We start from the raw sequence: 17,944 nt of genomic DNA, 5'->3' as shown, positions 1-17,944 counted from the left end.
TAGCCACTGTTATTATATGAATAATCAAATATGTATCTTCTTTACTGTAATTCTCTGATAAAATTCCCAGTAAGAATATCTCTGGCTTTAACTCTTGGCACATGCCCCAAGATGGCGCTGTCCGTGTGAGCTACGCCTGATGATGGGATGGTTTCTGGTCATTTGGGGGCTTTGGTGGCTGATTTAACCATCTGCGGCTCCAGTCCCGGCTAGGGGAGTCTCTGCCCAGCCTGTTGAGGGCTTTTTTGCCCTCCGGAATGACATGGCTGGGTTGGAGCCGATGCGGGAGATGCTGTGGGATGGCGGCGGCGGCAGCCTGAGTGCAGCAACCTTCTTCAGCGCCAGAGGTTGCAGAGGCCAGAGCGGCGGTGGCTGTGGGTGTGGCGGCAGCGGTATGGAGCGGGGCCCCCCTCCCAGGCCCTGGATATTTTGCTGGTGGTCCTGGGATGTGCTGAGGGGCCTGGGTCCGGATGGCGTCGACGGCGGCAGCCGGGGCGGCAATGGCGGTGGCGGCTTGATGGCGAGATGATGGCAGTGGCAGCCTGGTGCCTAGCAGCCAAGTAGAGGGGGAGATATGGCTGGCTTATTTCTGGCCTTACCATACCTACCAGCGGGGACTGCAGGGATTTACAGGCCCCATTGTGATCTGGGGGCTGGAGCCTGGAAGTTGGGGACATGACTGGGAGGATTTATAAAGTTCTGGGGGTTGGAGAGGCTGGAGGGCAGCCAAGGACTGGTCATCTGGTCACCTCGGGTGCTCTCCCCCCCGTTTGTGGCCTGGTCTTTGGCTTATATGGCCATCTACCTCCAGATTGTGTCCAGATGCATGTTATCCCTCTCCTTTTTGAACATCTTTCCTCCCTCAAGGTCTAATATCATCTTGTCTCTACGGACCAGTCTCCTTTTTCATCTGAGCCCCAGCCGGAGGGTGTCTGGGCAATTGTTATGCGGGAGCTGAGGGAGCTGTTGCCTTTCACCAATGGAGAAACAGACTATCTGACTTTCCTGAGCCATTTCCATCCGGGCTAACCACCGTGAGAGGGTGGCTTGGATCCTTACCTCCAGTTTTGGCAAAATGACACGGGACTCCTCCTACTGCCGTGAGAGGGCAGTGGAGTCCAGCTTACTGACATTCAGATCCATCTTGCTCCAGTACTTTTAAACTTTTCATCATACCCCTGACCGGATTTTTTACCTCCCATCTATGTTTATGTTTATTGGATGTACACGGCAGCTGTCCTTCTTGCACTGCAAGACTCCCCCCTCTCGCAGGCCTGGCCCTCCACTCTATCGAGGGCCTACCTTGATGAAGGGTTTTGGAATCCCGAGAGATGGCATGTGGCAAAGAGGGGGTTGAGGGGCTTTTTAACTTCTTTTTTAATCAAAATTTTAAGGGGTTCTGGGAGGGGGGATAGGATTGTGGGTTTGGGGGATAACCCACTGAGGGGGAGGCCGGGTCCGACAGTGGGCTACGTAATGGGGGTGCGGGGTCCAGAGTCAATGAGGGGGTTAGAGTCCGTACTGAGGAGGGCGATACCATCAGTACTGTAAGTGGGAGGGGCAGATATGGTGGGAGCAGGGGGCCATATCTGGTTATAGGAGCGCGCGCCTGCTGACTCTGAGTGGTGGTGCGCTCCGGCCCCCAATGCTCCTCTCGTTCCCTGGGCTGCGCAGATCCTCAGGGCCCGGGCCTTCGGCTGATGTTATGCAACGCCAGGTCCGTTGTAAATAAAGCCCCCCTCATTTGTGATCTTGTTCAAGAGGGGGGAGCGGACCTGGCGGGTATTACGGAGATCTGGTTGGGCCAGGAGGAGGGGTTCCCCTTGTTGAAATGTGCCCACCAGGCTTCCAAGCATTCCATCAGCCGAGGGTTCAGGGGAGGGGCGAGGGGGTAGTGGTTGTTATAAAGAAAGGTCTTGGTCCGAAGGAGGCCACTGTGCCTCAGATAGCCGGATGTGAGTCCCGCTTTGTGAAGTGGGGTCATGGGGTGCAGGTGGGCCTTCTGATCACATACCTGGCTCCCTGCCACATGGCGATGGCCCTGCTTGAGCTGCTCAACCGGGATGGCGGTTGATACCCCCAGACTTATGGTTATGGGGGATTTCAACCTGCCGTCCATCGGTGAAACGTCTGCGGCAGCTCAGGAGTTCATGGCTTCCATGATGCCCATGGACCTGACCCAGTTAGTTCATGGCCCTACACACATAGAGGGACACACTCTGGACTTGGTTTTCATCTCTGGCCAGTGGCTGAATGGTTTAGATATAGGGGATGTAGTGATTAAACCCTTGTCATTGTCTGACCATTCTCTCCTTCAACTTGACCTTCAAACCACTACACCCCACCGCAGGGAGGAGGAACTGACTAGGTGGTTCCACCCCAGGTGCCTGATGGATCCTGATAGGTTCCAGACAGAGCTTGGGCCATTCCCTGAGGCTCTGGCTCACGACCCGGCTGAAGACCTGGTGGCCGCCTGGGATAGGGCGGCCACTGGAGCTTTGGACCGTGTTGTGCCTTTGCAGCCTCTGACCCGCCGCCAATCTCACTTAGCTCCCTGGTTCTCTGAGGAGCTGAGGGAGATGAAGCGCTGGAAAAAATGCCTAGAGAGCAGTCGGAGGGCTAGCCTTTCCAAATCTGACCGAACACTGGTAAGGTCTCATATTAAGACCAACCTATTGGCGATAAAAACGGCAAAGTTTAATTATTTTTCTGTTCTTATCGTGTCTGCAGTTAACCGCCCAGCCGCCCTGTTCAGGGTGACCCGCTCCCTGCTCCATCCGGGAGCGCGGGAGGACCTCTTAGAGGGCAGGGCTGAGGATTTTGTGCAGTATTCGCATAACAAAGTCACTCAAATTCAGGAAGGCCTGGACTCTGACTGGGTAGATACAGGTGGGGTGACGGAGACAGGTCTTGAGAGCATTATCTGGGAGGAGTTTGACCCAGTGACCCCTGAAGACGTGGACAGGATTCTTGATAGACTTAGCATGGCCACATGTTTATTGGACCTGTGTCCCGCCTGGTTGGTGCTGGCTTCCCAGGAGGTTACACGAGGCTGGCTCCAAGGGGTTGTTAACGCTTTGTTGAGAGAGGGCTACTTTCCCGCCACCTTGAAAGAGGCAGTGGTGAGGCCTCTCCTCAAGAAGCCCTCCTTGGACCCGGCTGTTTTAGCAAATTATCGTCCAGTCTCCAACCTTCGCTTTGTGGCGAAGGTTGTTGAGAGTGTGGTGGCGCGACAGTTCCCCCAGTACCTGGATGAAGTGGTCTATCTCAATCCATTCCAGTCGGGCTTCAGGCCTAGGCACAGCACGGAAACAGCATTGGTCGTGTTGGTTGATGATCTCTGGAGGGCTCGGGACAGGGGCTGTTCCTCTGTCCTGGTCCTGGTCGATCTCTCAGCGGCTTTTGATACTATCAACCATGGTATCATGCTGTGCCGGTTGGAGGGGTTGGTCCAGAATGCGGCCGCGCGGGTGATTATGGGAGCGTCATGGCGCTCCCATGTAACACCTCTCCTGCGTGAGCTGCACTGGCTCCCGGTGGTCCTCCGGGTGCGATTCAAGGTGTTGGTGACCACCTTTAGAGCACTCCCTGGCTTAGGGCCGGGATATTTACGGGACCGCCTTCTGCCACCAAGAGCCTCCCACCGGCCAGTACGCTCCCACAGAGAGGGGCTCCTCTGGATGCCGTCGGCCAAACAATGCCAACTGGTGGCCCCCAGGGGTAGAGCTTTCTCTGTGGGAGCACCTGCCCTTTGGAACGAGCTCCCCCCGGAGATATGGATGATTCCAGACTTACGTACTTTCCGTCGGGCCCTCAAAACCTTTTTATTTCATCAAGTCGGGCTGGCCTAATCTCTCCAATTGTGTATTTTAATTTGGATTTTTAATGGGGGATTTTAACTGTTGGGCCAAATTGTTTAATTCATTTTTAAATTTTTTTATATTTTGTATTTGATGTTTTTTGCTTCTGGCTGTTCACCGTCCTGAGTCCTTCGGGAGAAGGACGGTATATAAATTTAAATATTAAATTAAATTAAATTTAAATTAAACTGTATATGTGGCTGCAACATTCCCTCTAACCATGTTTGTATTTTCACCCAATAATGTTTTGCTTCTTTACACAACCACCACATATGATAGTATAACCCCGGCAACTGGTAACATTTCCAACAGTTAACTGATTTATCTTTAAACATCTTAGCTAATCTTTCTAGTGGCATATGCCATCTATAGAACATTTTATATACATTTTATTTATAAGCTGTTGCCATTGTTAATTTATAGTTTCCTTCCCAAAGTTGTTGCCATTTCTCCAATTCTATGGTGTATCCAAAATTCTTTGCCCATGTTATCATTGTTTCTTTTACTTCTTCATCTTCTAGTCTGATCCGCAATAAATAATTATATAATTTCTTAATCATTTTCTCATCTGTTCCTGTCAATATTTCATCCAGTTCTGATTTCCCCAAGTTAAAGCCATATTTTCTATGATCTGCTTCATATCTTGATTGTATTTACAGTCTTGTACACCAATCTATCTCAATCCCTTGACTCTCTAGTTCTTGTTTTTGTGTCAGTTCTCTCCGATTTGTCAAGATGTCCTTATATCTAACAATATTCCCCATATTCACAATATTTGGGTATGTCACTGCTTCTATTGTAGAAAGCCACATTGGTATATTCAGATAATGTTTTTCTTTCACTCTGTCCCACACTGATAACAAACCATTTTTTTATGTAATGTCTTTGGAAATATCCATTTATCCTTTGTTTCCCGTACCATAAAAAGGCATGCCAACCCAGTTGTAAATCATGACCCTCCAAAGTCAATAGTCTTGTATTCCTCAATGAAATCCATTCTTTAATCCATGTTAACACTGCCGCTTGATAATACAATTCCCAATTCGGTAAGCCAAACCCACCTCTAGTTCTCGCATCTTGTAGCATTTTTATGTTGATTCTTGCTCTCTTTCCTTGCCACACATATTTCCATGTTATTTTCTTCAACTCTTCAAAATATTTTTTCTCCAGTTTTATTGGTATAGTTTGAAATAAAAATAATATTTTTGGTAATACATTCATTTTTATTTTTAACTAATATCTTTGTCTTATCTTTACTGATTTTCAGACCTGCTACTTTCCCATATTCTTCTATTTGCTCTAAAAATTTTGGCGCAGTCTCTATTGGGTCTTCCATGATAAATACCAAATCATCCACAAATGCTTGTAGTTTATATTCTTCTTTTTTGATTCTCATTCCTTTTATTTCCTTTTCCTGTCTCACTTTTCTATTTAAAATCTGTAATGTCAATATTTTTTTAATTTAAAAATTTTATTAACATACATAAATCATAATATATAATATATAACAATATACACAATACAAACAATCAACGTGCTCCCCCACCTTGGGATCATTCCTGCTTCCAAAATCTTAAAGCTTCTTCTGGTGGTGGTATTCCCTTTCCTTCCATATATTAGGAACTGTTTCCAGATTCCATTGAATTCATTTACTTTCATTATGCCCCTCCTTACTTTAATATTCCTTCAATATTACAAGTCAGTTTATCATTTATGGTAATATCCCATACTTCCTTATACCATTCTTCCAAACAATAATCACCTCGTGTCTTCCAGTTCCTAGAAAACATTAACCTTGCTGCGGTCAACAAATTTGTTATCAACTCTTTAGTCTCTTTTTTACACTTTATATCTTCCAATAGTAAGAGTAATGCTACCTTTGGTGCCTCTTCTACCTTTATTCCTACAATTTCTTCAATCTCCTTAAACACCATCTTCCACAATTTTTGCACAAATTTACAATCCCACCACATATGTAAATACATTCCTTTTTCCCCACAACCTCTCCAACAGTTATCTGAATAGTGCTGATTCATATTGCTTAATCTAACCGGAGTTAAGTACCACCTCCATACCGTTTTATAATAATTCTCTTTTATTCTTACTGACATATTTCTCAACACTCTTTGTTGCCAAATTCTTTCCCAACTCTGTTGCCCTATTTGTATCTTCAAATCAGTTTCCCATACCATCTTTCCTAAATTTTCCCTCTCCTCTTCCTCCAACAATATTTTATAAATTCCACTCATTAAGCCTTTTATCCCTTTATTTTCTTCCTTTACAGTTTTATTTTTTTCAATTAATTCCTCGAACCTTGTTAACTCTCTACACTCTCCATTTTCTCTTATCCAGTTTTTAGTCCATTGTTCCACTTGGCTGTAATTTAACCAAGACAACCGTTTTCCTCCTAGAACCTCTTCCAATTCCCCACGTGTCCTCATTCCTCCTAACCATTCCCTTAGTTTCATTTTATTTTTCTCTTTTAAAATTTTATTCACTTTATTCTTCAAATTCCCTGGGAACTTTTCCAAGATTACTACCAGTGATAATGGAGAGTTCTTCGGAAGCAGCCTCCCTTTATATTTAATCCAAATTTCCCAATGAAACTTCAGGAGAGGATTGCTTATGCTTTCAGCCCATTTCTTTCCACCTTCCATAAAAAATATATTTTCCAGCTTCCATTCTAATTTGGTTTTAATTTTAGATTTATCTTCCAACCATTCCAATTCTCCTATTCCTAAAATTGCCTCTATAACATGTCTAAGCCTATTAGCGACATAATATAATTTAATATTTGGGAGTCCTAAACCCCCCTTTTTTGGGCTTAGATATCACTTATTTTTATTTATCCCCGCTTTCTTATTCCCATTACAACAGTTATTCAGTATATTCTTTTTTTTTTTATTTCCAATTTATATGCCGCCCTTCTCCCTGAGGACTCAGAGCAGTGTACAGCCAGAATTAAGAACATGAAATACAAATATTAAAAAACAATTAAAATATATATAAATTTGGCCCAAAAATTAAAAATCACAAACCAATTAAAACATTTAAAAATTTCTTCTTAAGCCAGCCCAGCTTGCTGGAAAAAATGGGTTTTAAGGGCACGGTGAAAGGCACTGAGGTCTTGGATTCTCCTTATCTCTGGGGGCAACTGATTCCAGAAGGTAGGTGCCCCCACAGAGAAGGCCCTCCCCCTGGGGGTCACCAGCCTACATTGTTTGGCTGATGGCACCCTGAGGAGGCCCTCTCTGTTGGAGCGCACGGGTCGATGGGAGGACGTCGGTAGCAGCAGGCGGTCTCGAAGATAGCTAGGCCCTATGCCATGGAGCGCTTTAAAGGTGATGACCAACACCTTGAAGCGCACCTGGAAAACCACCGGGAGCCAGTGCAGCTTGTGCAGGAGCGGTGTTACATGGGAACGCCATGCTGCTCCCGTCACTACCCACGCTGCTGCATTCTGGACCCGTTGGAGCCTCCGGGTGCTCCTCAAGGGGAGCCCCATGTAGATAGCGTTGCAGTAGTCAAGGCGAGAGGTGACGAGGGCATGAGTGACTGTGCACAGGGAATCCCGATCAAGAAAGGGCCGCAACTGGCGAATCAGGCGAACCTGACAAAAGGTCCCCCTGGTTACAGCCATCAGATGTTCCTCCAAGACAGCTGCATATCCAGGAGGACTCCCAGATTGCGAGCCCTCTCAGTGGGGGCCAAAGACTCGCCCCCAATAGTCAGTGATGGAGTCAACTGACTATATCGGGATGCCGGGAGACACAGCCACTCAGTTTTGGAAGGGTTGAGCTTGAACCTGTTCCTCCCCATCCAGATCCGCACAGCCTCCAGGCACTGGGACATCACTTCAAGGGCATCGTTGGGGTAGCCTGGGATGGAGATGTACAGCTGGGTGTCATCAGCGTACTGATGGTATCTCACCCCGAAGCCACGGATGATCTCGCCCAGCGGCTTCACATAAATGTTGAACAGAAGGGGCGAGAGGACCGATCCCTGCAGCACTCCACAGATGAGAGGCCTCGAGGTCGACCTCTGCCCCCCTGCCAACACAAACTGCGACCAGTTGGAGAGAAAGGAGGAGAACCACCTCAACACGGTGCCTCCCACCCCCAACTCTTCCAGCCGGTGCAGCATGATACCATGGTCGATGGTATCAAAAGCTGCTTGAGAGATCTAACAGGACCAGAACAGAGCAGCAACCCCTGTCCCGAGCCCTCCAGAGATCATCAACCAACGCGACCAATGCCATTTCCGTGCTGTGCCCAGACCTGAAACCCGACTGAAACGGATCTAGATGTTTCCTCCAGGAATTGTGGAAACTATTGCGCGACCACACTCTCAACAACCTTCGCCATGAAGCGAAGGTTGGAGACAGGACGGTAGTTGGCCAATATTGCCGGATCCAGGGACGGCTTTTTGAGGAGATGCCTCACCACCGCCTCTTTCAAGGCAGCAGGGAAGTGACCCTCACTCAACGAAGCATTGATAACACCCTGGAGCCAGCCTCGTGTAACCTCCCGGGAAGCCAGTACCAACCAGGAGGGACACGGGTCCAGTAAACATGTGGCCACACTAAGTCTCCCCAAAATCCTGTCCACATCATCGGGAGTCACAGCATCAAACTCCTCCCAGGTAACATTCTCAAGACTATTCCTTGTCACCCTGCCTTGATCTACCTAGTCAGAGTCCAAATCTCCCCGGATCTGAGCGATTTTGTCATACAGGTATTGTCCGAAATCCTCCGCCCTGCCTTCTAAGGGATCCTCCCGCAATCCCGGATGGAGCAGGGAGCGGGTCACCCTAAACAGGGCAGCCGGCTGATTCCCTGATGACGCAATAGAGGCGGAAAAGTAATTAAACTTTGCCGTCTTTATCGCCACTAGGTAGGCCTTAATATGCGACCTTACCAGTGTTCGATCAGATTCAGTGAGACTGGCCCTCCAACCGCTCTCCAAGCGTCTTTTCTGGTGCTTCACTTCCCTCAGCTCCTCAGTAAACCAAGGAGCCGCCCGGATCGGCACTGGGTCAGAGGCCGCAAAGGCACAACTCGGTCCAAGGCCCCACCATCCGCCCGATCCCAGGCGGCTACCAGGTCCTCGGCCGAGTCATGTGCTAGATCCTCAGGAAATGGCCAAGCTCCATCTGGAACCCATCAGGATCCATCAGGCGACTGGGGCAGATCCATCTAATTGGGTCCGCCTCCCTGCGGCGAGGGGTAGCTGTTCGAAGATCCAGTTGAAGTAGTGAGTGGTCAGTCCATGACAAGGGTTCCATGTCTATATCCCCTATAACAAGACCACTCAACCACTGGCCAGAGACAAAAATCAAGTCCAGAGTGTGACCTCCCCTGTGAGTAGGGCCATGAACTAACCGGGTCAGGTCCATGGCCGTCATGGAAGCCATGAACTCCCGAGCCACCTCAGACGTTTCACCAACGGATGGCAAGTTGAAATCACCCATGACTAAAAGCCTGGGTGTGTCTACTGCCACCATGGCTATCACGTCGAGTAGCTCAGGTAGGGCTGTTGCCATGCGGCAGGGAGCCAGGTATGTAAACAACAAGCCCATCTGAACCCCACAGCCCCACCTCACAAGGAGGGACTCACATCCGGCAGTCTGAGGCACAGTGGTCTCCCTCGGACCTAGATCATTGTTAATAATAACCGCCACCCCCCGCCCCTCCCCTGGGCCCTCGGCTGATGGAATGCTCTGAAGCCTGGTGGGCACATTTCAACCAGAGGGACACCGCCCTCCGGGCCCAGCCAGGTCTCCGTAATACCCGCCAGGTCCGCTCCTTCCTCTTGTATAAGATAGTGAATGAGGGGGGCCTTGTTTACCACGGACCTGGCATTGCATAGCATCAGCCGAAGGCCCAGATCCTGAGTATCTAAGCCACCTAGTATCCAAGCAGAGCCTTGGGGACCGGGGCAAGCAATTGCTCTCAGACAGCAAGTGCAAGCCCCCAACACATATGGTCCCCTGCTCCTGCCATATCTGCCCCTCCCATCTACCATGCTGATGGTACAACCCTCATAGGTGTTGTCCCCCATCCCTTTCCCAATCCCTCGTCCAGCGCCCCCCAAATCGTTACCGTGTGCCGGGCTCGGCTCTGACCCTGGTGGATTCCCCCCCCATCCACCATAGTCATCTTCCCAATTTCTCTAAAAAGATTATTACAAATCCCCCCCCCCAGAACCCCTTAAAATCTTTAAAAATTTCCCTAAAAAGTCCCACAAATTCTTCCTTGCTCCATGCCATCTCTCCGGACTCCAAAGTCCGTCATCGAGATAGGCCCTCGATAATGTGGAGGGCCAAACCTGCGAGAGGGGAGAATCCACTCGATTCTGCGCTTTTTCTTCCCTTCTGGCAGCCAGCAGGCCCGATGCTGCCCTATGCTGCCTAGTGAGAGACTTATATAGATCTATTCCTGGCTCGTTAGCCATCATCAGTAAGCCACACCCACATCTCATGTATCCTCCCTGTAAAGGTACAATATCTATTTTCTTACTTTTTCGTAGGCTTTATGTGTGTTTTTCTTTTAGTCAGTTTTTTCCTACGTAACCAAGATCTTTCTACATCCCTAGCTCAGTGGAGTCACATCCACTCGATTCTGGGCTTTTTTTTTTTTTTCCTTCTGGCAGCCAGCAGGCCCAATGCTGCCCTATGCTGCCTAGTGAGAGACTTATATAGATCTATTCCTGGCTCGTTAGCCATCATCAGTAAGCCACACCCACATCTCATATATCCTTCCTGTAAAGATACAATATCTATTTTCTTACTTTTTCGTAGGTTTTATGTGTGTTTTTCTTTTAGCCAGGTTTTTCCTACGTAACCCAGATTTTTCTACAGCCCTAGCTCAGTGGAGTCACATCCACTCGATTCTGAGCTTTTTTTTTTTTTCCTTCTGGCAGCCAGCAGGCACGATGCTGCCCTATGCTGCTTAGTGAGAGACTTATATAGATCTATTTCTGGCTCGTTAGCCATCATCAGTAAGCCACACCCACATCTCATGTATCCTCCCTGTAAAGATACAATATCTATTTTCTTACTTTTTCCTAGGTTTTATGTGTGTTTTTCTTTTAGCCAGCTTTTTCCTACGTAACCAAGATTTTTCTACAGCCCTAGCTCAGTGGAGTCACATCCACTCGATTCTGGGCTTTTTTTTCCCCCTTCTGGCAGCCAGCAGGCCCGATGCTGCCCTATGCTGCCTAGTGAGAGACTTATATAGATCTATTCCTGGCTCGTTAGATATCATCAGTAAGCCACACCCGCATCTCATATATCCTCCCTGTAAAGGTACAATATCTATTTTCTTACTTTTTCGTAGGTTTTATGTGTGTTTTTCTTTTAGCCAGGTTTTTCCTACGTAACCCAGATTTTTCTACAGCCCTAGCTCAGTGGAGTCACATCCACTCGATTCTGAGTTTTTTTTCCTTTTTTTTTCTTTTTTTTTTAAAATTTTTTTTATTATTAAAATATAAACACAGATATAAAGATAATACAATACAAAGACAAACAAAAAACCCACCACCTACAAACCCACCTAACATTTTACATTTACGCTTTTGTCATCAACAGAATATATGTCATTGAGCTTATATAGTTTAATAAAGAGTAATTATTAAATGTCTAATTCCAATGTTATAACTTTTCACTACAAATTTACATTTCTTATGGGTTCATCTCCTTGTGAAAGTCTTTACCCTAATTTCTGTCCTCTACATTTTTGTTGATTTTCCTTTCCAGCCATTGATACCATTGGTGCCATACAAGATAGTATTCGCTTTCTTCCTTTTCCTGGAGTTCCAGCGTTAATCTGTCCATTTCAGCACACTCTGTTATCTTTGCAACGATTTTATCTTTGGATGGGAGTTGGTCTGATTTCCAGTTTTGCGCGAACAGTAGTCTTGCTGCTGTCAAGATATGTATGATGAGGACTTCCGGGTTTTGCTGGCTCCGGTGAAGACGGTGCCTTTTTAAGGTCCGCCAGCCCCGCCGTTTGTAGAGCCGCTTCGATCGTGAGAAGCGGCTTGAAAACTCCAGAATCTGTAGGATTTGAAGGAGAGAGTTGGCAAGGCGCAGGTTGAGCCCCTGTGAGCCCCCAGGAATTTGCTACTGGGGAGGAAACAGGCGTGGCTCCCTTTCAACTTGCAAAGACTCCGGGCGGCGTGGGACGACTCTGTTTATTGCAGAGCAAGCCGGCAGCAGCAAACACAGCCGATTGAATTTAACCTTACTAATTAACGGAGAAAAAAAAAAAACCCGAACCCTGAAACCAAGGAATTGCAAGTATTTCCCTTTCTTTGTGACTTTTTGATCTGACTAAAAACTGAAGTGAGTGGGAGTGGCTTGAAAAGATGGCGCCGCTCCAGCGCTAACAAGTTAACAAGCTGAAAGGGAAAGTGACTCTTTGAAGCTATTCTAACAAGTTACATTGTAGCGCTGTTTGTTGCGAGTACAGGAGAAGAGGGGTGAGAAAAAAAAAAGAAATCCCTTTCTAAAACAAGCTGACTTCACACAAGTTTAAATTTACTTACTTCTAACCTGATTAAAACTGGGGGATTTTCTAAGAGGACTTTGTGGTGCTGGAAGAAGAAAAAGGATTTCTTTTTTTAGAAAATCTAACTCACGAGGTAAAATGGCCTCTAAAAAACAGGAAAGCAAGGCAGCAGGGGGGGGATCTCCCACACATAAGCCTGAAGAGCAGTTTGATTTTGAAAGTTTAAAAAAATTTATCACGCAGGCTTTGGATGATAAATTTCAAAAATCCCAACAGGAAATTAAGCAGGAAATTACTGAAATGAAAAATTTGGTGAAAGAGAATTATGACAAGGTGACTGATAAATTATCAAATGCAGTTTCTGGCCTGTCAGAAGTTATCATTAAAGTGGACTCTAAATTGGAAGAATTTAAATCAGAAGTGAATGTTAAAATAAAAGATACTGATTTTAAAATTTCTGATGTGGATAATAAAGTGCAGAGAGTTGAAGATGAAATCACGATGATGAAATTCCGATCCATGGAATTTGCTATAAGAATTAGAGGTATCAAGGAGAGTGACCGGCAAGATCTGAGACAGGTTTGTGCTGATGCCTTGGCTGTGTTGTTAAAAATTGATCCTGATGAGATTTTATGCAAAATAGATAAAATTTACAGAGTGAACTCGTGGGTGGCCAGACAAAGACAATTACCAAGAGACGTGGTGATTTATTTCACAGACAGAAGAATGAGAAATGATATTCTGCAAAAATCCTTTCTTTCCTCTGTGCAAGTTGAGGGAACTCAAGTTGGAATTTATAAAGAGTTACCGCCAAAGATGCTGAAAGATAGAAAAGATTTTGGTTTTCTAGTAAAGGAATTAAACAAATTACAGATTCCATTTCGGTGGGATGCCCCAACGGGTATAATTTTGAAGTACCAGGGGGAAAAACACCGACTGAATACTGTTGAAAAAGCGGAATATTTTTACTACAATGTTTTTAAAGAGAGGTCACCATCCCCACGCTCATCTACTGTACTGGAGATAAAGGAGAGTGAGAAGGAGAAGCAACCCCAGCAAGAATTGGAAGCGCAGCTTAAGCAGATTGAACTAGATCCAACGGAAGCGCAGGGTGCTGAAGGAGGTTTTCTGGATGAGCCCCTGTTAGAATCTTCTCCAATTCTGACTACAAGAGATGTGGCACTGGACCTAAAGCGTATGGCTGAAGCTAAAGACCAGCGAATAACTCGTGCAGTTTCAAAACAACTTAAAGAAAAACAACTGCAAGAAAGAGCTACGGCACAACAATATAAAAAAGGAGCTAAGAGTACTACAGATCAAAGGGAAGCCATGGGGAGAGCAACGTCGGTGGCCTCGGAAGACATCCGGCAATTCTGCTCGTCGCTTCAAAAAGGTATACATGATGGTTAAGTTTTTGTCTTGGAATGTGAATGGACTGAATTCGCCACAGAAAAGAAAGAAAATATTTACATATTTACAACAATTTAATAATGATATAATTTGTTTACAAGAAACTCATATCAGAACGCAAGATCAAAAATATTTGATAAACTTAAAGTTAGGAATACATTTCATAGCATCAAATTTGGAAAAAAAGAATGGCGTGGTTATTTATATAAACAAAAGATTTTCAGCTAAAATTATAGAAGCGGATGAAGGTGGTAGATTTGTAGCAATTGAACTGTGTACTCCATATGGTCAAATTCTTGTGATTGGGCTTTATGCTCCCAACCAACAGCAGGATCACTTTTATAAAACTTTGCATACTAAAATGTTGCAATGGGACTATAGATCAATTTTGATTATGGGAGATTGGAATGGAGTAATTGATTCCAAGCTAGATAAAAGAAGTCTGGCGAAGTCAAAGATTAGACTACCACAAACTTTTTTTGAAATGAAAGAAGATTTGGAACTAAAGGATGTCTGGAGAATACATAACTTAAAAGACTTGGATTATACTTTCTTTTCTGACAGACATAGATCTTTTTCAAGGATTGATTTTATTTTAGTATCAAATGATTTACTTGTCAAAACAAAAAGAACAAAAATTTTTCCAAGAACTTTATCTGATCATAGTCCAGTATGGATAGAAATTGAGACTGCAAAAATTGAGAGAAGATCATGGAGACTAAATGAAAATCTGTTTAGATATGAAAAAAATATAATAGAACTTAAGAAGCAGATGAAAGAATTTTTTGAAATCAATTTGAACAAGGGTACCCCTATTGAAATTGTATGGGATGCGAGTAAAGCATATATGAGAGGGGTACTCATTTACATGAACTCTAAGCACAAATTGAATAGACAAAAGAAAAGAATTGAAATTGAAGCAGAAATAAAGAAAAAAGAACAGTTACTTATTAAAAATCCAACAGATAAAAGAACACATAGTGCTATAAAACTCTTGAAAGACCAATTCCAAATGCTTATGGCGGACCAGGTTGCAACAAATTTACAATATGCAAAGCATAACACATTTTGTAATGCCAATAAACCGGGCAGATGGCTGGCTTACACCCTAAGGAAGAAGCAGAGTATGCGGACCATCGACTGTATTGACATTGGAGGGACAGAAATTTATCAACAAAAATTAATTAAAGAAGTTTTTGTAGATTACTATACTAAACTATATGCTAAAGATGACATACAGAATGGACTTATAGAAAAATATCTAGAAAATAAAAGAGTTACAAAAGTTACTAACTTACAAAAGGAAAGACTGAATCACCCTATAACAGCTGAGGAGATAATTGTAGCAATAAAACAACTGAAAACTGCCAAAGCTCCGGGAACAGATGGTTTGACTGCAGTGTATTATAAAACTTTGCAAGCAGAAATGGTGGAACAACTTAGAGACTTATTTTGTAATATACAACAAGGGGGTAAAATACCCCCATCATGGAAAACAGCTTATATTTCTTTGATACCAAAAGAGCAAGCGGGTCCTAAAAAACCGGAAAATTATAGGCCAATATCTCTTCTGAATAATGACTACAAAATTTATGCAAAAGTATTAGCCAACAGGTTGATGCCAGTGATTCAAGAGGTGATTCATGAAGATCAAGCGGGATTTATAGAGGGTAGATATATGAAGGACAATGTAAGGCAAGTGATAGATTTACTGGAATATCTTGAGAAGAATAAACAGATCCCTGCAGTGCTGGCTTTTTTGGATGCGGAGAAAGCCTTTGATAGAGTGGATTGGAATTTTCTATTAAAGACTTTGAAAAAAATGGACTTTGGGGATCAATTTATATTGGCGGTTTCAGCAATTTATCAAGAGCAAAAGGCACAGATTATTATTAATGGAAGTTTGACAACAGATTTCAAAATTGAAAAAGGAACAAGACAAGGTTGTCCGTTATCCCCATTGCTTTTTATTTTAACATTAGAAGTCTTGTTGAATATAATAAGGGATTCGATTAGCTTGAAAGGTATAGTGATAAGGCAAGAAGATTACAGAATAAGGGCATTTGCAGATGATCTGGTTGTTACCCTAACACAACCGGTGGAATCAATAATCCTGATGAAAGACATTATAAGAGATTATGGTGCAGTATCAGGATTCAGACTGAACCAGAAAAAAACTAAGATGATAGTCAAAAATATGACACAAGAACGAAAATATGAACTTGAAAGGAGGGCAGGTTTTGAGATTGTGTCAAAGGTTAAATATTTAGGAGTTCAGGTTGCAGAATCTAATATGAAACTGATTCAAAATAATTATGAGGTTTTGTGGCGAGAGGTGCAAAAAGACATGGAGACATGGAAAAAACTGCAGCTTTCTTTACTTGGAAGAATAGCAGCAGTAAAGATGAATATTTTGCCAAGATTTCTATTTCTGTTTCAAATGATTCCGGTGCTTAAAAGTGATAAACAACTGAAAGAGTGGCAAAGAGGACTGAATAAGTTTGTCTGGAATGAGAAAAAACCGAGAGTGAAATTGAAAATTATGCAAGATGTTCCAGAAAGGGGAGGTCTTAAACTTCCAAACCTACAGTTATATTATGAAGCAGCAGCTTTGACTCAAGCAAGTGACTGGTTTGGAAGGAAAAAGACTGGAATATTGAATATAGAAAGTTTTGATCTTGAATTTGGATGGCATGCTTATTTATTTTATGATAACAAAGTGGATAAAGTATTTAAAAGCCATATACTTAGAGACTCTTTGATGAGAGTTTGGAAGAAGCACCGACTCAAATGGGATTACAAAATACCGTTATGGCTGGATCTTGGTCATACTATGTGGAATACAAATATAATGTCACTCGGGGGGTTTTTATATAAAGAGATTCTTTTTACAGATGCGGGCAGATGGCAGTTGAAGACATTACAGACACTGTTGGATGAAGGAATTAATTTAACTTGGTTACAATATAATCAACTACAATTGAGATGGAAAGAGGACCAAAAAACTGGTATTATGTTGCATGAGGAAGAATTGGTCAGACATATAAAAGAGAAAGGTCCAATGCATATTAAAAGGCTTTATAATGTTTTGTTAGAAAGGGATTCAGAAACTGAATTGGTTAAAGATTGTATGATTAAGTGGGCACAAAATTTTGAAGAACCAGTGATGTTAGAAACATGGGAAAAGATATGGGTTCAGAATGTTAAATTTACACAATCGCAGAATTTGAGGGAAAATTTTTATAAGATGTTTTACAGATGGCATTTAGATCCCAAGAAATTATCCTGTATGTATCCTAATGTTCAGCCAAAATGTTGGAGATGTGATTGTTTAGATGCTACATATTATCATGTTTGGTGGAATTGTAAGAAAGTTAAGGCTTTTTGGATTAAAATATGGTGGGTTATGCAGAATGTTTTGAAGAGAAAAATTCCATTTTCCCCACAATTGTTCTTATTGGGTATAGTAAAGGGTTTTACACTGGATGAAATTAAGTTGATATTGTACATGATCACAGCAGCGAGGTTATTGATAGGTAAATATTGGAAAAATGAGTCTTTACCCACTATTGAAGAATGGACTTTGAAAATGGCCAGTTTTGCGGAGATGGCGAAGATTTCAGCATTTTTAAAAGATCGCCCACAAGAGACTTATGAATGGGAATGGAAAAAGTGGATAGATTATGTGCAGAACAAATATCAAGTTAGGAAATACCAAATAGCTTTTCATTGAAAGTATTATATAAAAATAGAAATGTATGAATACTGTGAGGGGGGGGGAATTTTTTTTTTTTTCCTAAGGGGGTTTGAGGGGTTCAAGTTTTGTAAAAAGGGGACTTTGATGGGATTATACTTCATGGAAGTCAGGGGGGAGGGTTAGGGGGGGTTTGAGGGGGGTTAGGGTGGGGAGCGGGGGGTGGGATGGGGGGGGGAAATGCGGTGAAAATGTAATTGTAAAACTTTTGCAATAAAAAAAAAAAAGATATGTATGATGAGATATTTCGTTTCCTTAAGATGTTGTGCCGTTATCATGCCAAATAGAAAAAATTCTGGACTGTTTTCTATTTGAATGTTCGTTATTTCTTCGATAATATTTTTTATATCTTGCCAATAGTGTTGGGCTTTCCTACATTTCCACCAAGTGTGATAATATGTCCCCTTTTTT

General features: G+C 43.6%; 1 protein-coding gene and 1 long non-coding RNA gene across 2 annotated transcripts in view; one reads left to right on the top strand and one right to left on the bottom strand.

Annotated features, from left to right (window-relative positions):
* The window catches only part of LOC148112652 (uncharacterized), a 154,284-nt gene that overhangs the window by 100,140 nt on the left and 36,200 nt on the right, over nt 1–17,944 (top strand). The gene's annotated exons all lie outside the window — the stretch shown is intronic.
* QDPR (quinoid dihydropteridine reductase) overlaps nt 10,930–17,944 on the bottom strand; it is a 44,729-nt gene continuing 37,714 nt past the window's right edge. The window contains exon 7 of the mRNA XM_087875220.1: nt 10,930–11,915. Coding sequence (XP_087731346.1) covers nt 11,846–11,915 — 70 coding nt within the window. The 3' untranslated portion in view covers nt 10,930–11,845. The remainder of the gene's footprint in view (nt 11,916–17,944) is intronic.

The sequence above is a fragment of the Pantherophis guttatus genome, chromosome 8, assembly GCF_059756535.1.
Source record: "Pantherophis guttatus breed Tessera chromosome 8, ASM5975653v1, whole genome shotgun sequence".
Taxonomy (NCBI): Eukaryota; Metazoa; Chordata; class Lepidosauria; order Squamata; family Colubridae; genus Pantherophis; species Pantherophis guttatus.
The sequence above is the reverse complement of the archived record's forward strand: the minus strand, read 5'-3'. Positions and strand labels throughout refer to the sequence as shown.